At 35.4% G+C, this 24,560-nt stretch overlaps 1 protein-coding gene across 1 annotated transcript in view; it reads left to right on the forward strand.

Moving 5' to 3' along the window:
• Positions 1-24,560, forward strand: part of LOC138321471 (low-density lipoprotein receptor-related protein 6-like) — a 56,080-nt gene that overhangs the window by 18,031 nt on the left and 13,489 nt on the right. Inside the window, exons 6-15 of the mRNA XM_069265198.1 lie at positions 3,167-3,421; positions 6,877-7,027; positions 7,832-7,984; positions 8,297-8,411; positions 9,108-9,252; positions 10,124-10,246; positions 11,439-11,672; positions 18,775-18,967; positions 19,810-19,943; positions 22,576-22,726. Coding sequence (XP_069121299.1) covers positions 3,167-3,421; positions 6,877-7,027; positions 7,832-7,984; positions 8,297-8,411; positions 9,108-9,252; positions 10,124-10,246; positions 11,439-11,672; positions 18,775-18,967; positions 19,810-19,943; positions 22,576-22,726 — 1,654 coding nt within the window. The remainder of the gene's footprint in view (positions 1-3,166; positions 3,422-6,876; positions 7,028-7,831; positions 7,985-8,296; positions 8,412-9,107; positions 9,253-10,123; positions 10,247-11,438; positions 11,673-18,774; positions 18,968-19,809; positions 19,944-22,575; positions 22,727-24,560) is intronic.

Below are 24,560 nucleotides of genomic sequence, written 5' to 3' on the forward strand. Positions count from 1 at the left end.
GGGCCAAAAGGGGTAAAATTGACTAAAATTTCAAATATCTTCATCTCCATTAATTTGCCCTGCAGGTAGGGCGTTAGAATTGTACCTGCTGCCCCTATTGCATGATCGTAAAAGGCGACTAAATTTAGGATCTTATCTTTTCTCTTCTTCCTAACTGACTTTATCTTTCCTAATGCCTCCCTTGGCACCGCCTCACTTTTGGCCTTGAGTTGAGCGTTCGCCCCTGTGAGGAAGGCTCTGGGTTCTGTCCCCTGGCCGAGACACACCAAAGTCTATAAAAGTGGTAGTTTCTGCTCCTGCTTAGCGTTCAGCATACAGGGAGTGGGACGACTGGTTCGCCCGTTGTCAGTATAATGTGACCGGGTGGGGTGTGTTGCTTGGTGTCTTCGGCGGCATGCTTCAGTGATATAGCACTATAAAAAGGGCAACAGTTCCACTATACAAGACACAACACGAACATACCGCAGTCTCCCAGTACACTCACCTCGCACAACATACACGCAACACACCGCATCCATGGGAGGCCGTCCTTACATGACCATAGCTGTTAATAGGACGTTAATAAATCAAACAAACAAACAAACAAACCTGATTCACCAGCAGATGTGGTAGAATCAAATACTCTTCATAAATAGAAAGGTCTCAAGGCCCTCTACAAAAATTGTGAATTATATGACCCTGGGGTCTCGGGTTTCCCCCTGGGGAGGGGGTTAAATTTACTATAGTTTATATAGTGAAAACACATTTTGGAGCATTACTTGGTCATTTATAATAGAAAATTAGTCAAATGTTGTCAGAATTATCCCTATGAAATGGCCATTGAATTCTATTAACAAATTTTCCATGACTGACTCCCAGGGGCCTTAGGGGTGGGGCCAAAAGGGGTCAAATAGGCTAAAACTTCAAAAATCTTCTTCTAAAATTCTGGAACTGGTAGAATCAAATACTCTTCATAGATGGAAAGGTCTTAAGGTCCTTTACAAAAATTGTGAATTATATGACCCTGGGGTCTCATGTTTCCCCCTGGGGAGGGGGTCAAGTTTACTATAGTTTATATAGGAAAAACACATATATGAATATTTTTTGCTTATTTTTCATAGGAATTTAGTCAAACTGGGTTAGAATGTTTAGCCTGAGATAGCATTTTATCGTCATATCCATATTGGTCCTGGCTGACCCCCAGGGGCCTTAGGGGTGGGGCCAAAAAGGGTCAAATAGGCTAAAACTTCAAAAATCTTCTTCTGAATTCACAGATTTGATGGAACCTGATACTCTTCATAGATTGGAAGGTCTTAAGGCCCTTTACAAAAATTGTGAATTTCATGGCCCTGGGATCTCAGATTTTCCCCTGGGTAGGGCGTCAAGTTTACTATAGTTTATATAGGAAAAACACATTTATGAATATTTTTTGCTTATTTTTCATAGGAAATTAGTCAAACTGGGTTAGAATGTTAAGCCTGAGATAGCATTTTATCGTCATATCCATATTGGTCCTGGCCGACCTCCAGGGGCCTTAGGGGCGGGGCCAAAAAAGGGTCAAATAGGCTAAAACTTCAAAAATCTAGATTGGAAGGTCTTAAGGCCCTTTACAAAAATTGTGAATTTCATGGCCCTGGGATCTCAGATTTTCCCCTGGGTAGGGCGTCAAGTTTACTATAGTTTATTTTTTTTATTTTTTGGGTATATAGGAAAAACACATTTATGAAAATTATTTGCTTTGTTTTCATAGGAAATCAGTCAAACTGGGTTAGAATTATTAGCCTGAAATAGCATTTTAACACCAAATCCATATTTGTCCTGGCCTGGCCTACCCCCAGGGGCCAGAGGGGTGGGGCAAAAAGGGGTCAAATAGGCTAAAACTTATTCTGAATTCACAGATTTGATGGAACCAAATAATCTTCATAGATTAAAAAGTGAAATTTATAAAATCACTGACATTAATGACTGACTTGTTTGGTTTTGTTGTTTAACATTGCAAAAGCAAATTGGAATTTTAAGCATAAGGTTTGGTAAATAATACACTATCAAAATGAAAAACAAAAAAAATCAAAATTCTAAAAGCTTCAACTTTAAAGTTTATTCTAATTCGTAAATACTTTTTACAGATTTGAACCAACTTTGCAATGCTTTTCTGTAGCAGCACACAGGTGACCGTCAAGGCCTCTTGGGCCTCTTGTAAAAATTTAAAGCCGTTTCGGAACGGTAGTGGGCCTTTAATTACTCCTCACAATGTAAACAAAGTCAAAAGTTATCCTCTAAAGGTAAACGTATGTGTGTACGATTTTCCTATGCCCCTTATTGCATGATTGTAAAAGGTGACTAATTGAGGATAGTATTTTGAATGGCTTCAAAAAATACGTCGCTACTCTGATCTCAAAGTAAACCTGAGGGAAATACGATGGATGCTTTGTACATGATATTACATCAGTAACCTCGTTTTATAAATCCTAATTGCAGTTCTTCATATCGGGTCGATAAATGAGAGACATGTTTACGAACTGTTCGATATAATGTAGATTCACATTAAAACTGTTTTGCAAAAGTAGGTATTTATCGCAATATCCAAGAGTACTACAAATAATATCTTCGTGATTTATGTTTTAAGTTATTATGCATAAAGGGCAAAGAAGTAATTCTGACAATGTGGACAAAAGACTGTCGACATGATAATTGAACACATATAGAACATACAGAAAAAATATAGGTTTAAATTATATGTAATTTTACTGGTTCTTCTTGTGCTTGACAAAATGACAGATCGCCTCGAAAATTCGACAATCTTTTGTCCACACTGTTAGAATTACTTCTTTGCCCTTTATTTACTATAATAATTTTAAGTGATTCGTATTCTACAGACATATGTGTATAAATATCCAGTGTTATATGGAAAACAACTGTTGATATTACTTCCTTGACCCATAAGTTATTATGCATATGTATATGGGATTCACAACGCTTATACAGCAACATTAATATTATTGTTAATTAACGTATCGTGATCATTTCTACATCTAAAACAAATATTCAAATGTTGAACCGACCGAATATTCTAATAGTAAATTGCTTAAATTGTCATCCCTATAAATTATGTGTGAACATCAATGCAAAACTTGTTGAGTTGCTCATCCGGTTAAAATCCTAAAAATACAATCGTGTTTTGTTCCAGAAAACCATCCACTTTACAGTAAGGGGATAGTGGTTTCCAACGCCACCAATATATGCATGCTGAATTTTCGTACAATAACAGGTCATATTGAGCCTCTTCGCTGTGTTGAAAACACTGTACAAGGTTGTCAGTTTCTGGCAGTCGATACCAGTAACAAAGTCATCTACTACGTTGACACAACATCAAACTTCATCAGCGAATATATCCTGGCCACAGATACAACAAGACAGATCGCCGCAGTCGATGTTGTATCGGGTATGCAAAGTTGTTTTATATTTCACTATCACTACTGCGTACATGGTGTGTTAAATGTGGATGCAAATGGTCTTATTTTTTCATTAAAAAGGTATTAAAAAGGGTATTAAAATATCCTGAAAGGTACATTTTCACATGCATTATAAACACCAATGGGTATTAAAAAGCTCTAGATTTGATGTACATGTATTAAACAGATATAAAGTGGTGTATTTGATACGTGTGAACTATATGACAGTAAAAACAAAATCAACATGTATTAAAACTGACACCTATAATATATTTAATACACATAAAACAGATGACAGAATACATGTATTAGATTCAAAGTTTAATACAGTTAATATCAACTTGTATTAAACAATAAGTTTAATATGTATTTAAATGGTTAAAAGGGTATGAAAGGTACATTTTTATGCACATTAATGTTTTCATATCTATTAAAATGATACTGATACATTTTTCCACACAGGTGAAATATATATATTAAGCAAGATATTAATACCTGTTAAAATTGTAAAGTCAATATTTTATTTACCATATTAATACCTGTTAAAGCTAGAAAATTAAAACTGATGTCGAAAATTAAGGGCCCTGACAATTATAATTATTATTTGCTTGTTCTATTGGAATCCTGAAATTATTAGATGATGAAACAAATCTTTATGGCAACAGGTATTCTCCATTTATCAATATAAAACAACAGAAGAGTTTAACTTCAATCACCAACAGTTTACTTTGTTCATTATGTTTTCATATGGCTACAGAAGTGCTAAGAAAATCTGTTACCAGGGATATGCAGCAATTAATTTCATTATACATTCCAAGTAAATTAGTATTTTTCCAAAATAAACCGATAGTTGTAAAGTATGAGTTTATATGGACAATATAATTCAATAACAATTGACAAATACATAAATCAATATATATTTAAGAAACACTATAGGAATATCAGTGTGCATCAATTTCATGTTGATAAAGAATTGCATATAAATAAAAACTTACTGAAAGTGTTCATTAAATATATTCAGGAATGAGATAATCCTTTCACAAATTTGCCAAAACTTCCATTTTAAGAAGCGATTTTTTTTATTTTTAGATCGAATAATATTAACACTTAACAGGTATTAAACTGTAATCATATTCTTTGGTAACGCTTAATACGTATTAAATCATGATTATGAAGAAAACCCTACAGGATCACCAAAGGTGGAATATTTAATGCATGTTAAATATGTATTAAAAGGACAAATCGCTCAGGCTAATTCTTTTACATAACCAAGAAGCAAAATATGGCATAAATGTATTGTTCACACATGTCACAACCATGGGCTTTTCAGGCATATCACAGTAAAACCGAATAATCTAATTTCCATTAGAACTGGTTTTTTTTCGAAATATGTACAAATTTTAATGTTCTCTTAGACTGAATTGTCCCTTTAAGGTGATGGGCTGTTGAATATAAGAATTTTTTGCATGAAAAACATTGTTTAAACAAATATGTTAAAATTGTTTACATTCTATGAACTGTTTTAATATGGGTTGAAATATCACAGACAAATTGATCCCACGGTTTTTTTTTAAATTTTGAATCCCAACCCTTTAATAATGCTATAGATACCATACGAATCTATCCAATACATAATTTCAGAGGAAGTAATTTATATAAAATAGTAACCTTATTAACCTTTTTGGCCCCGCGTCTCGGGCCCCCGGGGTCAGCTCTATCATTTTTACAATTCTGAATCCTCACCCTATAAGGATGCTACCATTGCATTATGAGTGTTATCCCATGCTCAGTTGCAGAGAAGAAATCATTTATATGGAAATATCCAAATTGACCCCGCCCCTCAGGCCCCCGGGGGTTTAGCCCAATCATTTGTACAATTTTGAATACCCACCCTACAAGGATTCTACCATTGCATTATGGGTACTATCCCATGCATAGTTTCAGAGAAGAAGTTGTTTATATTGAAATAGCCAAATTGACCCCTTTTGGCCCCGCCCCTCAAGCCCCTGGGGGTCTTTCCAATCATTTGTACAATTTTCAGTCAGTAACCCATAAGGATGCTACAAGTCAAATTTTGTTGAATTGCGACCAGGGGTTATGGAGAAGAAGTCGATTATTGACGGACGACGGAAGCTGGACGCTGCGGTATCCCATAACCTCACCTCGGTCCTTCGGACCAAGCGAGCGAAAAAATTAACACTTTGTTATGTTATTTGTAATATGCTTTAAAGCCATGTTTGATATATAAAGAATAGTTAACTCGAAATTTAATACATTTTTAATACGACAAACTCATGTGTATAAAAATATACAACAAAAATTACTACACTGTTTTAAGGATTTCCTTTGATTTTATACAAAGTTGACACTATAAGTAGTGTATTAATGCCATTTGAAATTCATATATTGTCCTTCAAAATTAATTTTCAAATTTTAGCTCACCATCATCAAATGGTGGGCTATTCATATCGCTTTTCGTCCATGGTCCGTCATCTGTACGTTAACAATGCTTGTTAACGATATGATATTTTTTTCCAACAGCACAGTAGGAATCTTTCTATGATTTGATATGATTATTGTTGTGCATATTGCATTTTGGAACCGATCCGTCAACAACTGGAAAGGTAGCAATCTTAGATTTTGATAATTGAACTTTGTTGCCTTCATTTCTGAGAAATACTCTTTCATATAGGTTCCCCATTTATCCTCGTGGCGCATATTGCAATTTTGGAACAATCGGACAGCATTATGTTAGTACGCAGATTAAGTTAGATTTTGATAGTAGAAGAGTAGGAGTTAGTTACTGTTATTTCTTAAAAAGTTCTGAAAGGATCTCTCTGAAACTTATAGGTTTCCCTTTATTTATATAGGTTACCAGTATTGCATTTTGTACGTGAAAAAGAAATAACATAACTGATAAGCAGCCATCTTGGATTGTGTCACTTTCTCACGACTACGGTATAGGACTAACTCCTTAAATTCGCAGAATCGTCTTGGTCATGGGATCTGCATATCCGTTTTGGAACACTAATTCAGGCGCAACATGGTAGACAGTAACCATAATAAAATTGACAATTGAAGAGACTGAATCTTCTAAGTAATGTGATATGTAAAGCTTCCCTATGTGCACTAAATATTTGAAAGGGATAGGGAAAAGAAGCACAAAAAAGGCCCTCCTTTCAATTGTCAGACATAGATCATTCTTTTGTGGGCGCCAAGATCCCTCTTGGACAACATGTTAGCTGGCACTGCTTTGATGATATTTGTCTAATTACACAGGTAATGCATACAGGGAAAGTCATTCAATCAAACTGGTTGTTAATATGACGTAAAATAATCAATGAATCAGTCACCCATTTTCACGTAAGTATACAAAATGACAAGGATTTGGCATTAGATCGCCGTGATATGATGAATCAATTCAAAACATTTAATTCATTCGTAGGTTTGGTATATGACTGGATTGACGGGAACCTGTATTGGTCAGAGTCAGTAACAGGCAGAGTGAAGTACGTTACTATAGCAACACTTGCTGCCACCGACCTTGTACAAGGGATTATGTCTCCATCCAACTTAACCATGGATCCATACAGCAGGTATGATATATAATTCTTCTTCTCTTCTTCTTTGTGTATACCTGACTCCTTCAATACTGACTATTGCGTCATGGTTGGTCTGTAGGGTGCAAAGGGGATTGATTTGTGATAATTTAGTATTGAAGATTAAAAGATGTGTGCAAAACTAGTGCTTGGGGGCTTCAAGATCTACGGAGGGAATATATGTATTGGTGCAATGCCTACATGAAGGAGATTGGTTGTTTACGTATCTTGCTGATCCTTTATATATCAATTTTACAATATTATATAGGTTCTCTGATGGAAATAAAGCATGCCTCTGTATTCATGCACACACGAATTGTATAAACTGTGTATAGAATTGTTTAGTGTATATCGTTATAATTCAATTCTGCTTGTAACGAGCATTTTCATGTACTTAAAATTTACTTTATCAGCCCATTAAGGAAAAATATGGCGTCGCCATTTGAAAAGCTGCTTCTGATTGGCTGAGATAACGCCGTAATGATTTCAAAGACAAAATAGTTCCTTAATACATTTTTGAATATTGAAGAGACTATCCTTATTAAATTAAATTAATACAGTTTTGAATATTGAAGAGACTATCCTTATTAAATTAAATTATAAGGATTAATTTGAATAGATTGTTTTATGTTATGGAGATATAACACAAAAATCTGAGTGTACCCTCATCTCGGTATATTTAGAGTACACTCAGATTTTTAAGTTATATCTCCGTAACATAAACAATATATTCAAGTTAATCTTATTATATGATATGATAGAAAGGAACATTTTTTTATTCAGTATTCATTTGTTTTTCAGAACCCTTTTCTGGATAGAAGGGACAAGAGGGGATGAAATTAGAATTGTGTCTTTTTCTCTGACCACAAACGAGACAAAGACCCTAATGGTACAAGAGACGGATACTATTTTAAGATATTTCAAGGATATATTCTTTGATGTAGCAAGTGACAGGTACATTTTTCTCCTAAATGACATTCAGTATCGCTGAATTACTAATAAAAAGTATTATTTATTTTGTTAAGAGATAATAATATACACAATGATGTGATTTTCAAATCATTTCAAAATTTGTTATGTTATAGCAAAAGGATTGTATAATTGGCAGTGCCTATATTGATCTGATTTCAAATTATGTGATTTAAGTAAAATGTGCTGTACATAACATTCTAGCATAAAACTGTTCGTGTGTAGTAAAAGGGAAGCAGTACACCCTATCATAACGAAAAAACAATTCGAAGACGATCTTTTTGTGTTTGGTTTTAGGTTATACCTACTACAGCATTATACCAGTACACTGTACAGTCTACAAAAAGATGGGAACAGTACATATTTTGTGTATAATATTCATCAACCTGTGGATAGACTAATCATATACAAGGTACTGGACTGAACAAGTTGTTTACAACAACCAAATGAGATCCCAGCCCAGCTGTATATATATACATGGACATTGGTACAGTACATGGACTATGAGATTGAAAGCAAGAAAATACCGCAAACTGGAGTCAGGAAATTATTACTGTTTTGAGGTTTTACTAGCATACTTAGCCAAATTGTTTTATTTTGGTGTGCTTTAACTTGGTGTTTTCTTCTTTTGCTCTCTGTCAATGTTGGACAGATTAAAGGGATATGTCTTTGTATTCCTCATTGTTCAATTTATCCATCCATTTGTCAGTGTCCGCCTTTAGACACGACAATCGACCGACTAGTCCTTAATACAGTGTGAATAGGCGTAATCTATATCAGAGTTATGAACCTTTGTTACAAATCAATTACACAGCGGTTACTCTAAAACGACTGAAATCATTTTAATGAAACAGTAAAGATGTGTATAATTATATTGGAACGAGTAAAACTTAGCTTGTTTAGGGGAGTGTTAGGACGGGGATACATGATGGCCTCGCGGACAGAAGAGACAATTGTAAATTATAATTTCCAATCTATTTTTTAGTATATTTTTACGAACGCATATTGGCAAAGACAAAATATCTAAATTCTGATAATAATTACGTATAAATCCTATCTGAAAACCCCAACAATATCATGTATGTTAATTTCATTAATTTCATTTTAGAGATATGCAATCTGGTCATCAACTTCAGCTTTCAATTCATTGTCTCTGGAAACTAAATCTAATCGGAACATGGACCAAACAAACAGCATGGGGGCGATTACTGGATTAGCAGTATATGATGAATCTGTACAGATACCATCGAAAGGTACCTTTGAAAAATTTGAAAACTGATTTTTAAAAGTTTCTAAATCCAATATCAAAATCGATTAAAGATATCATTAAATAAGTAAAGGTATGTTTAAAACCCCAATTCCCGTATCTGTCTTATATTTTTAAAATGAAGGCATGTTTACATGCATCGACTTTCAATAGCTGCTGTACCAAAATAAACCATTATTATAAATATGTTACCCTGCAGGTAGGGCGTTAGAATTGTACCTGCTGCCCCTATTGCATGATCGTAAAAGGCGACTAAATTTAGGATCTCATCTTTTCTCTTCTTCCTAACTGACTTTATCTTTCCTAATGCCTCCCTTGGCACCGCCTCACTTTTGGCCTTGAGTTGAGCGTTCGCCCCTGTGAGGAAGGTTCTTGGTTCTGTTCCCTAGTCGAGACACACCAAAGTCTATAAAAGTGGTAGTTTCTGCACCTGCTTAGCGCTCAGCATACAGGTAGTGGGACGACTGGTTCGCCCGTTGTCAGTATAATGTCACCGGGTGGGTTGTATTGCTTGGTGTCTTCGGCGGCATGCTTCAGTGATATAGCACTATAAAAAGGGCAACAGTTCCACTATACAAGAAGACACAACATGAATATACCGCAGTCTCCCAAAACACGCACCTCGCACAACAAATGCTAACAATATCGGGGTAGTATCTAACTTCACTTGAATCACTTTTTGTTGATAGTTACGTATAGTATGGCTTTAAAACCCATGAAAACTACATTGAGAATATAATTTGTTTACTGGATACAGTTCGACTGTTTTTTGCCAGTAGTTGTCATGTTTTATTATTAAAAGTCACCATATACTTACCATCTAGTAATAATAATGGTTTGTTTCGTTTAATGTACAGGTCCGTGTTCTCAGTTAAATGGCGGTTGTGAACAACTCTGCATGACAGGTAGCAACGGAAGTGCTCTTTGTGCATGTTCCTATGGATTGACTCTCCATGTGGATGGGAGAAGTTGCATCAGTGGTATTTATATTTGAAATCATGGATCATCAAGTATTTTTGGCTCACCTGGCCCGAAGGGCCGGTGAGCTTTTGCCATGGCGCGGCGGCCGTCGTCCGTCCGTCATCATTTCCTTTAAATCGCTACTTGTCATAAAGTACTGCATGGATTTAAACAAAATTTGGTCAGAAACTTCCTTAGGGGAAGGGGATCAGATTTTGCATAAATGGTGACCCTGACCCCCTTGGGGCAGGAGGGGCGGGGCCCAATAGGGGTAATAGAGGTAAATCCTAAAATCGCAACTTGTCCTAGAGTTCTGCATGGATTGCAACCAAATTTGGGCAGAAACTTCCTTAGGGGAAGGGGATCATATTTTGTATAAATGGTGACCCTGGGGCAGGAGGAGCGGGGCCCAATATGGGTAATAGAGGTAAATCCTATAAATCGCTACTTGTCCTAGAGTTCTGCATGGATTGCAACCAAATTTGGCCAGAAACTTCCTTAGGGGAAGGGGATCAGATTTTGCATAAATGGTGACCCTGACCTCCCTGGAGCAGGAGGGGCGGGGCCCAATAGGGGTTATAGAGGTAAATCCTATGAATCGCTTCTTGTCCCAGAGTTCTGGATGGATTGTAACCAAATTTTGCCAGAAACATCCTTGGGAAAAGGGGGACGGAACTTGTATAAATTTGGAGTCTGACCCCCGGGGGGCAGGAGGGTCGGGGCCCAATAGGGGAAATAAAGGTTAATCCTATAAATCGCTACTTGTCCTAGAGTTCTGGATGGATTATAACTAAATTTGACCAGAAACATCCTTGGGGAAAGGGGAACAGAACTTGTATAAATTTTGGCTCTGATCCTCCGGAGGCAGGAGGGGCGAGGCCCAATAGGGGAAATAGAAGTAAATCCTATTAATCGCTACTTGTCCTAGAGTTCTGGATGGATTGTAACCAAATTTGGCCAGAAACATCCTTGGGAGAAGGGGATCAGAACTTGAATAAATTTTGGCTCTGACTCCCCGGGGGTAGGAGGGGCGGGCCAAATAGGGGAAACAGAGGTAAATCCTACAAATCGCTACCTGTCCTACAGTTCTGCATTGATTCTAACCAAATTTGGCCACAAACATCCTTTGGGGAAGGGAAACTTGCAACATAGTAGTTATTTATTTTGTTATGTCATTGTAAACGTTAAAAATCATAATATCTTTTCTTTTAGTGCCACAATCTTCGAATTTCATACTTCTTAGTGACTTCAATAACGGCAGGCTCTTTCAAATATCGACGATGGACACACATATCACAGGTCTGGATATTGTCTCAGTTGAAATACCAAATGACGCTGTTTATGATCCAAAAACATCATTTTTGTTTTGGACTGAACGAAACGACGGCAAGATAGAAAAAGCGAGGCTTAACGGAAGTAATTTCGAAACAATTTACACGCCATCAGGTAAGTCTTCCAGTTAGAATTATAGTAATGATAATATAAAGTGACTTTGACAAATATTAATTTTCCATACTGCTTTAGATATTAGCAGTTAAGAGAGTTAACGCCATTGAACCAAGGTGACGGGTTTTTGCTCTCCGCTCCAACGTGTTTGGAATTTCACTGAAAATATTGAGAATACTGCAATATTTCTTGGATATATGTGAAGTATTTACTATATACATTGTTCAGAAATACTGATTTCTGAAAAATAGTGGAAAACTGTGCTCCTTTTGCGAGGAAAATGGATTCTAAACAAAGTCTCCCACAGACAATGGAAGACAATATGGCGGGAAACGGACCGAGAGAAACATCTTTCGCCAATATTGTGGCAGCAACAAATGATACGCCAAATACAGCTGAAGGATATGGCTCAGCAAAATCAATCTTCTTAATGGAAAAAGACGTATTTAGTTTAATCCAGCCGCAGAAAAAAAGACTGGCTTACACATCAAGAACTGTGCAAGGCTATCGGCGAAAAAGTAGAGGCAAATCATGTATGTGGTCTGCAACGGACAGGCAATATACGTGGACAACATGGCAGACCGAACAAAACTCCTGACAACAGGTATCGTAATACGTAAAAAGATGGTCCAATTAATATCAACCAACCCCAGACGCCCCGATAACAACCCCGAATACACATCCCGAGTCAGAGTGTCAAATGTACCCTTATCTGCTGATGACGGACAGATCAAGAGGGCACTAACATTGTTAAACTGTAACATTAAGTCCATGTATCGAGAAAAGTTGAGAATAGACAATCAACTAACTAACTGTGATACAGGGGATAGGATAGTGATAACCGAAAAACTTACCACACCCTTCCCCAGAAACATGAAAATCGGAAGATATAATTCATTAGTGTTACACGCTGAACAGCCCAAACCAGATGGGCACAACACTAACTCCGACACACGTACCATGAACTGCAAAAAGTGTTTGCAAACAGGCCATGTAGCAAGAGACTGTATAAATTCATGCGTATGATGGAATGTCCCTCCCTTCTCCAGACAGAAGAGGAAACTCGACAAGACCTCCACGAATTCGAAGGCAATGACATAATTACTAACAATTACTCAAGTACATCCACAGATGACAGCAGAGACAGTGATACATCTGATGATGCAATTAGACCATATGAGTCTCCCTCGCGCGCGAGTGCAAGTAAAACACAACGCAGGAAGAAAAGAGCTAAAAGATCTAAGAGAAAAAAGGTCAAAAAATTTTCCCTTGAAGATTTCATGAAAGTAAACAATGAGAACACTCCCACAAATCAAAGGACAAATAGTGTTCAACACCAGGGTAGAACCCCACCTTCTCCACTGGAGGATGGTCCTACAAAAAAAACAAAGGTGCAAGTACAAGTGCATAGAGACAGTACAAAGCACTCTCCTCAGTAATTAGTCAATACTTAATTAAGTAAGTAAAATAAGTTAAAAAACAAATAAAATTTGTTAAGAAAGTTTTATTTGATAAAAAATTCAACAGATATGAAATATTAAACATGTAAAAAAAAAATGTATAAACATGAGAAATTCTTTAAATATATCATATTGTTTACCAAAATATTCACGTCAATCATATTATCAATGAACAAAATTTAAATTTGGTTCAATAATCTTGACCTGGAAATCAAAAAATGCAACAGAAACATACATATGTGTACTAGTAGGTGCAAATATGTGTACATAGAGACAATAAAAATAGTACATGTAAGCACCAGCCTATGAAGTAAATGGTATAAAGTGATGAAAGCATGTGTATACTTTGTGTGTATATATAGTGTATATGTGTATATAGTATACTTTATGTGTATAAATAGTGTATATGTGTGTATAGAATTTTTAAACTGCATATATGAAATGCTTATTATTCATTCGAATATACGATTGTATACACACTTGTTTTTTTCTCATATTAAGACTTAGAACTTAGGTTGTGGGTTTTTGTAAGAAACAAATGAGCATACAGACATATTGTATGAATATCGATACTAAATTATCAAGAAAACCATGTTTGTGCAAAATGTTAATTTGTAAAATACAAAAATACATGCAGTGTGTGGATGTATATAAGAAACTAACAAAACAATTATGTGTAAATATTAACAAGGTATTAATGTGTAAACGGCAAAAGTGCATTCATTATAATGGGTGTATATTTCAAATTAGCAAAACAAATATGTGCATGTACATATAATATTTTAAAACAAAAGAAACAAGTATCTAAAAATGTTAAACAAAAGTTGTTTTGTAAAAGTATAAATAATAAACTACCAATTCAGGTTTTTGCATGTAAATACTTAGGACTAATGTACATGCAATATATGAGTGGATATATGACATCATGGTATTTTTATATCAAAGTAAAATGTAATATGAACATCAATGTAAACTATACATGCTGTAATAGTATACATGGATGTGACTGTATGATACCCCCAAAGGGGATAACAAATTTTGAAATGTGTATAAAAAGATATACATCTATTTGTGTACATGCAACACCAAAACTACATACATTTTATGTAAAATAGAGATACATTTTAAAAGTATAATAATATATATATATAAAGAAGATATGAATGGTATAAAAAATTTCCATCTTATCTCTTTGAATGCACAGGGATTGAGAGACTCATCTAAAAGACAACGTCTATTACAATATATCAAACAACAGAAATGTGACATAATTTTTCTACAAGAAACACATTATACTCTAGAGTTATTTCCCTTGATAGAACAAGAATATGATGGACACATCTATAATAGTATTGGGAAAAGCGATAGTAGAGGAGTTTCAATTTATATTAATAAAAATGTGCATTATAATTTGATAGATCAATTTAAGTCTGAAGATGGTAGGATTTTGATGTTAATCTTGAAAATAAATAATAACACATATACATTAACAAATGTTTATGCACCAAATTGAACCGATAAAACGAAATGCATTTTTTTAAATTAAAAGAAAACTTAAATGAATTAAGTGTTGGAATAAATATCATTGGGGGGATTTCAATGAAACTCTGAAACCAATTGACAGAAAAACAAATAATATCAAAAATAGAAAACCAGTGTTTGGTCAGACGGATCTAATTAAATCATTTAATCTTATTGATATATGGCGAAGTAAACACTCAAATACAATACAATACAGTTGGAGAAGAAAAAATGGAAAAGAAGCAAGCAGGATAGATTACTGGCTTATAGCAAAAGATTTCTTAAATAGAATTAACTCCTGTGATATAAGACCAGCTCAGATACGCTCAACTGATCATATGGCTATATCAATAAAACTGATTAATGTAGGCGAAACACGCGGAAAGGGAATTTGGAAAATGAACAACAGTGTGCTAAAAGACATAAACTATACTGAAAAAATTAAAAATGTAATTGTAAATGCGAAAAAAGAATGTCGAAGGAGTAATCTAAATAAAAGGCAAACATGGGATTATATAAAAATTCTAATTAAAGAAGCAACAATTGGTTACTGTAAAAATTTAAGTAAACAGAGGAAGGATAAAGTTATATACCTTGAAGAAAAACTTAAAATGGTTCATGAAAGAAATGAAAGTAAATCAGAAAAAGAAAATGAAGAGCAAATCCTTATATTGGAAAAAGAAATAGAAGAATATTATGAACACAAAGCACAGGGTGAACAAATTAGGTCAAGATGTCAATACATAAAAAAGGGAGAGAAACCAAATAAATACTTTTTGGGCTTAGAAAAACAAAGACAAGCTAAAAAAGTTATACATAAGGTTAAATAAATTAGTAACGAAAAAGAGTAAAATTCTGGATGTTATTCGTCTGTTTTACGAAGACCTATACAAAAGAAAAGTCCTAATGAAGAATCTATAAAGCAATATCTCAGAAATACAAATTGTCAAAACACCCTAAATGAATCGGAAAAGGCTATTTGTGATGGACCCCTAACAAAATCTGAATGTACACATGCTATCAAAAATATGAAAAAAATAAAAGCCCCGGTTTAGACGGTCTAACAGTAGAATTCTACGAGCATTTCTGGAGTATTATTGGAGATGATGTAATCAACGCCTTAAATGAAGGATTTTATGCAGGAGAAATGTCAGAGTCACAAAAAATAGGTTTACTTTCTTCACAAAAAGGGTGATGAAACTTCATTACAAAATTGGAGACCGATCACCTTACTAAATATAGACTATAAAATTGCAACATTTGTATAAGTTCAAAGATTGAAAAAAATAATGCCTAAAGTTATACATACAGATCAAAATGGTTACATCAAAAATCGGTTTATTGGGTTTAATAATATACGACAAATACAAGATGTGATAGACTATGCTGAAAAATTTGGAACAGATAGCGCAATTTTATTTTTAGATTTTAAAAAGGCCTTTGATACTATTGAATGGGTATTCATGCTAGAAGCTTTAGACAAATTTGGTTATGGAAAATCTTTTATCTCTTTGGTACAGACACTGTACTATGATATATACGGGTGTGTTTCCAACAATAATTATGTATCTGATACATATAAAATCTCACGCGGAATAAGACAAGGTTGTCCATTGAGCTGTTTGATCTTTGTGATTGCAGTTGAAATTATGGCAATAAATATAAGAGAAAACCAAAACATCAAAGGGGTTAAAATTAAAAGAAAAATAATAAAAATTTCCCAATTAGCAGATGATACAACATTATTTGTAAAATCAAGTGATATAAAAGAAGCAATAAAAGAAATTGAGACCTTTGGTATACATTCTGGGCTTGAGCTTAATAAAGAAAAATCACAAGGTCTTTGGCTAGGTAAAAACAAGAACAAAAAAGAGGTTTATGGTATAAAGATGACAAGAGAAAACATCAAGTCTTGACATATATAGTATATTTATAGCAGACTTGACATTTTATTCTAAGAATTTCAGTCAACTTGGTCTATTATAATTAGCATACATTGTGATACAAAGTAATAAACTAATTGTTCAGCTGCAATTTTGAATATCCACTTGATATACACCGATCTTCGTCTGTAGTATCAACAACACTAACTTCTTTAGAAAATAAATCCCAATGGCAATGGATCACTTGAAATAACACAAACAGCATCGGTATAGCTTCAACAGGCACTTTTTAGAATAAATCCAACTGTTGCTGAAAAGAAATAATAGCAAATCAAAATAATTATAGTGTCAATTACATTTAATTTTAAACTGAATATAATTTTGTATTATTTCATATGAACTACATTTAGTTGCATGTATGGCAATGTGTAACATTCACTGTGAAGTACTTTTGTTTACATTAATTGGTATAAACTGTACAGGAACTTTGGATATTGACCTAGAAATTATTTAAATAACAATTTACCGGTAGTTTGTAACTTTGTATCTTAGACTGCTGGAGTATGAAAGATTTATTTACATGTAGAGAGCAGCCAGGGCTAGAGTGTAAGCTTACTAGACTCCCAGGACCATGTGCTAGAAATGGTAATAACAATACAAAAATGTATTTGGAAAAAGGGTCTTTTTTTATATAAATTAAGCAGTTCACTTACCTGAAATAGTAGACAACTGTTTATCTTTACCACCAAAGTGTAGACTATAGCTAGCTTAATGGACCACGTGTAGACGCCAACATGTGGATACTGTGCTTCGCGTGAAATTACTGACTTCCGGGTGGTATTAAGAGTTACCTCCCTTAATATAAGGTATGTCACGACATACAATCTGCTGTAGGTTCTAGGCCTAGTTATGTATGAAAGTGGGAATGGTGAATGGATCTCCTCCTGTGTGAGGACACTACATGTATAATGATAACATGCCTATTATGAATAAACTTTTATGTTAAAAAAAAAAAAATAGCATTGTCGGAATACATCAACGTGGATGAAATGCATGTTTTTAAAGGTTTTAGCGCGTGTGGCGATATGACTGACCTCAAACCTTTTTAGTTATGATTGTTTTTACTGTGAATAATGTGACCGGATGATGTGTGCTTCTTCGGTGTTTCCAGTTGTACATTTCAGAGTGATAAAATCGTATATATTATTTCACAATAAAAATGCTTCGCCTTTCGTGACAGAGAGGCACGAAGTGCGATGTATTTCTAAACGCCTATCTTCAACATTTAGGCCTATACATTAATACGTAAGGTTTTCGGCCGGGCAATATTGGACTCATTCACCATGGATATAATACTTTGTAGGAAGCTCATTATATTACCGAGCGGTTCAAACACTTTTGTGATTTGAATGTTTATTGAGTATCAACTGTATCGCTCTTAATTCCAAACGTTCAAGTGACTTGGAAGAGACATAGTAATTTGAATCATTTTACTAGACTTCACTATTTTTGATAAAAACAATGATCGTTGCCTTTGATCGCAGGTCGTTTAAAATCAATTTTAATCGTCAGCTTATTTTTTTCGATTTTTCCCCAGGCATTTAATAAAGAAATACATTTGTATTTTTTGGGTAGTTTTCAAATGATAAAATCTCCTTATCAGTTTCCAGTATAATTGTCATAATTTTGGAGAGGTCGGTAAATTCAACCGAACTAGCAACGTGACGTGAATTAAGGATATTTTTCGCTTGGCTAAAAAAGGCTCATTGTAAGGAATAATTTGTCATCTGAAAAACGCATCATATTACCTATTACTGTAACTGTAAAAACTTATTACGGTATACTCCTAGTGTTACGTATTGTAATCTTAACGGAGCAGCCGGGCTTTGTAAGGAATGTTAAAAGGGTCTCTTTCTCTTTGCTGACCATTTTCGTTTCTTTCTAACGGACGGGAAAGTCGTTGACCCGGGTATGATTCTTGGTCGCGAAACTTGACATAAATCTTTGTTTCTTTATTGATTAATTACGTGTGATTCATTTATAAGTAGCTTAGGAGGAAGAGATTAAATTTCGTGGAATCAAATGAAAGACGGAGATGCTGCTGGCCTTCATAGTATAAAGTCCTTTTGAATTTCACAATGCTGTTGGACTGATTATTAGCAAATTATCAGAAGACCGAGCATCGAACAATATAGGTATTTCTTCAATGTGATGATGTAATTTTATTTATATTTTAAGGTTATGATTCATATGCAACAGTTTTATCTATGGACCATTCCACTGGGAATTTGTACTACACAGTAACCGCTGGCTATAACCCCTCAACATCGCCTGGTAGTGTTGGGGTACTTAAGCCTTCTACGGGGTTAACCAAAACTATAGTAAATGACTTGGACGTAGTATATGGTTTAGCCCTTTATCCATCGAAAGGGTAAGTGGATGATTTAGTATCATTTCGGTAAAAGGGTATTCAAAACATTAGCTAGATTCATGACTGTGTTGTATATGGTTTAGGCCTTTTATAAGAAGTACGTAGCAGAATAACTTTCGAACAATCATAATATGCATAAAATAGGTAAATCATCAGTTTGTTTGTTTTTTTATTCAATTAACGTCCTATTAATAGCTAGGGTCTTGTAAGGACGGCCTCCCACGTATGCGGTGTATTTTGCGTGTATGTAGTGCGGGGTGCGTGTTTTGGGAGACTGGCATATTCATGTTGTGTCTTCTTGTATAGTGGAACTATTGTCCTTTTTATAGTGCTATATCACTGAAGCATGCCGCCGAAGACACCAAGCAACACACCCCACCCGGTCACATTATACTGACATCGGGCGAACCAGTTGTTCCACTCCCGATATGCTGAGCGCTAAGCAGGAGCAGAAACTACCACTTTTATAGACTTTACCACTTTTATAGACTTTGGTGTGTCTCGGCCAGGGGACAGAACCCAGAGTCTACCTTACAGGGGCGAGTGCACAACAAAAGGCCGAAAGTGAGGCGGTGTCAAGGGAGTCGTTAAGAAGAAGAGAAAAGATAAGGTCCTAAATATAGTCACCTTTTACGATCATGGAATAGTGGCAGCAGGTACAATTTTAACGCCCTACCTACAGGGCAGTATACAAGGTTATTTAAGCAGATAAATTATACCTCAAATTCACAATTCAGGTCAAATGTATTTTGAAATATTAATTTTGGCCGACGCATTTGGAAACTTAGTAAAACACCAGACGTTAATAACAAAGTGTTTACAGTTTTGTTTTCAACCGATAGGGTCCTATTCTACACTCACCACTATCCAAGTAAAGGGATTTTAAACATTGTTCAAACTTCTATGGACGGAGCGACTTCGACTGTTTTTGTTGAACCCAGTGGATTTTTAACAAGTCTTGTCATCGACTACTCAGGTAAGTAGTATTTTATCGGCTTATTTATGACATACACATTATTATGTTTTCATGATAAATACATGTAGTTTCAACAAAACTGCCAATACATATTAAACATATTCCCAATAAAAGATGGAAAACCAAATTTCAAATGATACTTTTATATGAATTCGATTAAAAGATATAATTTCAGGACTAGGTTTTTAGGTCATCTGACCGTCAGATGACCTATTGTCATCATGTTTTATTCGTCGTCGTGCGCCGTCTGCGTCAGCCGAGCGTCGTGCTATTTAAGACTATTTATACAAAAATATTTGGTAAAAACATCATTGGGGAAGGACAATCATATATTGTATAAATGAGCCTGGTCCGACCCCTAGGGCCTGAGGAGTGGGGCCCCAAAAGGGCAAATTTTCTTATTTTAAGCTTTAAAATCCCACTTCTCCTTCATCCTTGGATTGGTTTCATCGATATTTGGTGTGAAACATCACTGGGGAAGGACAATCATATTTTATATAAATGAGCCTGGTCCGATCCCTAGGGGCTGAGGGGTGGGGCCCCAAAAGGGCAAATATTCTTAATTTAAGCTTTAAAATCCTACTCCTCCTTCATCCTTGGATTGATTTTATCCATATTTGGTGTGAAACGTCATTGGGAAAGGATAACCATATGTTTGTAATAATGAGATAGGTCTGACCCCTAGGGGCTGAGGGGTGGGGCCCCAAAAGGGCAAATTTTCTTAATTTAAGCTTTAAAATCTTACTCCTCCTTCATCCTTGGATGGATTTCAGCCATATTTGGTGTGAAACATCATTGGGAAGGACAATCATATTTTATATAATTGAGACTGGTCCGATCCCTAGGGGCAGGCTTCATCCTTGGGTGGATTTCATCCAGATTTGGTGGAAAACTATGTTGGGAAAGGGCAATCATATTTTTCATAAATGAGCCTACTCCTACCCGTAGGGGCTGAGGGGAGGGGCCCCAAAAGTAGAAAATATTCTAATCTTAGTATTAAAATCCTACTCCTCCTTAACCCTTGAGTGGATTTCATCCATACTTGGTGTGAAATATCATTGGCAAAGGGCAACCATATTTTATATAATGAGCTTGCTTGAACACGCACCTCACACAACATACACGCAACACACCGCGTACATGGGAGGCCGTCCTTACATGACCATAGCTGTTAATAGGACGTTAATTAATCAAACAAACAAACAAACAAACAAACAAACAAAAAACCAAGGGAATGAGGGGTGGGATCCCAAAAGGGGATTTTTTTTTTAATTTTAGCTTTAAAGTCCTACTCCTCCTTAACTCTTGAGTGTATTTTATCCATATTTGTTTGAAACATCATTTGGGAAGGACAATCATATTTTATATGAACGAGTTAGGTCTGACCCCTGGGGACAGAGGGGTGGGGCTCAGAAGCGGGAATTACAATGAAATTTATGTTTAAAATCCTACTCCTCCTTAACCCTTGAGTGACTTTTTTTCCATATTTGGTGTAAAACATCATTAGGGAAGGACAATCATATTTTTTATAAAGATTTTGGTTATCCAAGATGGCCACTTGCCCACTTCATTTTTTCAGGTTTCGGTCTCCGATCTCACTGAAAATGGGTCTATATGGGTTTTAAAGGATGGCGAACAACATTCAAACATTTTCGTAAAGATTTTGTTATTCCAAATTGGCCGCTGGCCCACTTCCTGTTTTCAGGTTTCGGTCTCTGATCTCAACGAAAATGATCTATAGGGGTTTCAAGGGATGACAAACAACATGCAAACATGGGAATGGAACAGCGGGGGTCCAAAATGGGAGCTTTGCTGAAATTTGGCTTTAAAATCTTACTCCTCCTTAATCCTTGAATGGGTTACAACTATATATGGATGGAGGGCTACCAAGTTTGTTGTACCTGCTGCCCCTATTGCATGATCGTAAAAGGCGACTAAATTTAGGATCTTATCTTTTCTCTTCTTCCTAACTGACTTTATCTTTCCTAATGCCTCCCCCTTGGCACCGCCTCACTTTTGGCCTTGAGTTGAGCGTTCGCCCCTGTGAGGAAGGCTCTGGGTTCTGTCCCCTGGCCGAGACACACCAAAGTCTATAAAAGTGGTAGTTTCTGCTCCTGCTTAGCGCTCAGCATACAGGGAGTGGGACGACTGGTTGGCCCGTTGTCAGTATAATGTGACCGGGTGGGGTGTGTTGCTTGGTGTCTTCGGCGGCATGCTTCAGTGATATAGCACTATAAAAAGGGCAATAGTTCCACTATACAAGAAGACACAACACGAATATACCGCAGTCTCCCAAAACACGCACCTCGCACAACATACACGCATCACTACGCATACATGGGAGGCCGTCCTTACATGACCATAGCTGTTAATAGGACGTTAATAAATCAAACAAACAAAACAAACAAATACCAAGTTTGTTCAACAAATGACCTTTAACTATTTCAGAAACTTACATATTCAACAAAGGAGTTCCTTGTATTGCTTACATTAATTATTAACCACTACTTTATACTATGACTTTGTTATGTGCCATGAGTCAGATGACCGTTAAGGCCCATGGGCCTCTTGTTAACATTTGTAGCCGCAAGAGTATGTATTGCATTCAACCATGTATACTATTGATATTTAGCTGACCGACTTTATTGGTCCTCTTTGACTGCCGGAATAGAATGGAAAAGCATATCTGGTTCTAAAAGGGGTAGTATTTATACACCGTTTACACGTATACGATCTATAGACATCGGCGGAGATTTCCTGTATGTGACATCTGAAAGAATACAGTAAGTGCCTATACATATTATGTTCGAATTATTGCAACTAAATAAGCAATGGAATTTGATGTTTTCAAGTTGCGTTAACTATGGTGTAAACCTAACGCGTTTTGAGAACACGGGATCTTGAATGATATACGTTCGTAAAAGAAGAGAGGGATTTTTTCTGCTCTGCTTTCCTCTCCTTTCTCTCTTTCTTTGAGTCATTTGATGCACACAAATAAAATACATACATGTGCGAAGACAACATAGAATCAATCATCGAAATTCACATCATGCTCTTTTCTAATCAGTCCCATCTTGTTGACTGATCGGTTTCAAAATACAAGATGCATAACTAAAACCACAGGGAAAATATATGTGAAATTAAAGAGATGATGATATTTAAATATTGTACTTCCTGAGAAATAATGATAGCAAACTTTTGATTGCCAAACTTCAAGTTGCTACCTGTCGACCATCGTGATTTCAGATCGGTCTTAGAGTGCAATACGCATTATAAAGCATCAAGGGGACCATGCCGATGAAATTTTGATCGATCACTCAAAAAATACAATATACATGGCAAGGCACCAAGGGAAACATATACAATGAAAAAGAGATTCCTTCATTATTTTCTGAAACATAACGATAAAAAAAACCAATATGCATTATTAAGCACAAAGACCAAGAAGACCAAATTTATGTAATTTGAAAGATCCCTTCGGCACGTGTTAATAAGTACCGATGACAAGGATGTTTACATACAGAGAGACGGGTGGACGAACGCACAAATGGCGATTTGAATAGCCCACCATCTGATAGTGATGGTAGCAATTGTAACTTTTGTTCACTTGCTCCATGTTTAACGCACTTTGAAATTGTTTAATAAATATTGAGTTGATAATATGCATTGATTTTTGTGTCGCCTGAAACGCATGGGCGACACTTATGTATCACTATGTCGGCGTCGGTGGCGTCAATATTTGCAAGAGTTACGGGACTTTAAAATCGTCAAAACAGATAAATCCATTGTTTCCGCTCGATAACTTAAATATTTATTGCCCGATTTCAACCAAAGTTTATATATTATTTGATATCAATGAGATCTCGGATGAGTACGATAATGGTCAAAATCCGTCAATATTTGCAAGAGTTACGGGATTTTAAAATAGTCGAAACAGATAAATCAATGGTTTCCGCTGGAAATATAAATATAAATTTATCTTTTAATGTTGTTGTTGGATTGAATAATTGTCCCAGATTTTATTTATTGATAAAAATAGATAATTTTGATTTACAACAGCGGTACTGGTAGAAAGTTACACATTATAGTTAAAAAGTTAAAAAAGTTATTGTATATCCGACCCTTTAGTCGGTTTGCCATATAACATTGATTAGTAATGTTATAAATTTAGGATTTAAAAATCTAACGTATTTAATTGGTCAGTTAAAAATGAGATTAAGAGGCCATTAATTGTACCATAATGACGTTTTACTTACCACATTTTAAATGGCGTTTTATTGTTTTTTCTAAAGCGAATATAAAAATGATAGCACTTTACGTCTCGTTTGTATTTACAAACTTTATATACTATTCATAATTACTATACATTATTTTTACTTACATGTAGCTTTAACAACTTACTTACCTACAAGCTGCATAGGAATTTTCGTAGGTTTTTAGTGTGATATCAAAGCACAAACTGGGGTTTAAGAATAGCAAAGCTTGCCTCTAAGAGCTAAAAATGCACGTTTACAAATTGGGTGTCTTGAAATTATTAAAATCCGATGTTTTACTCCTAATCTAATTGCTAATATCCATACAAACGTATAATGTAATCAAAAGTCCCTATATCAAGGC

This window comes from Argopecten irradians, chromosome 4, assembly GCF_041381155.1.
Source record: "Argopecten irradians isolate NY chromosome 4, Ai_NY, whole genome shotgun sequence".
Classification (NCBI taxonomy): Eukaryota; Metazoa; Mollusca; class Bivalvia; order Pectinida; family Pectinidae; genus Argopecten; species Argopecten irradians.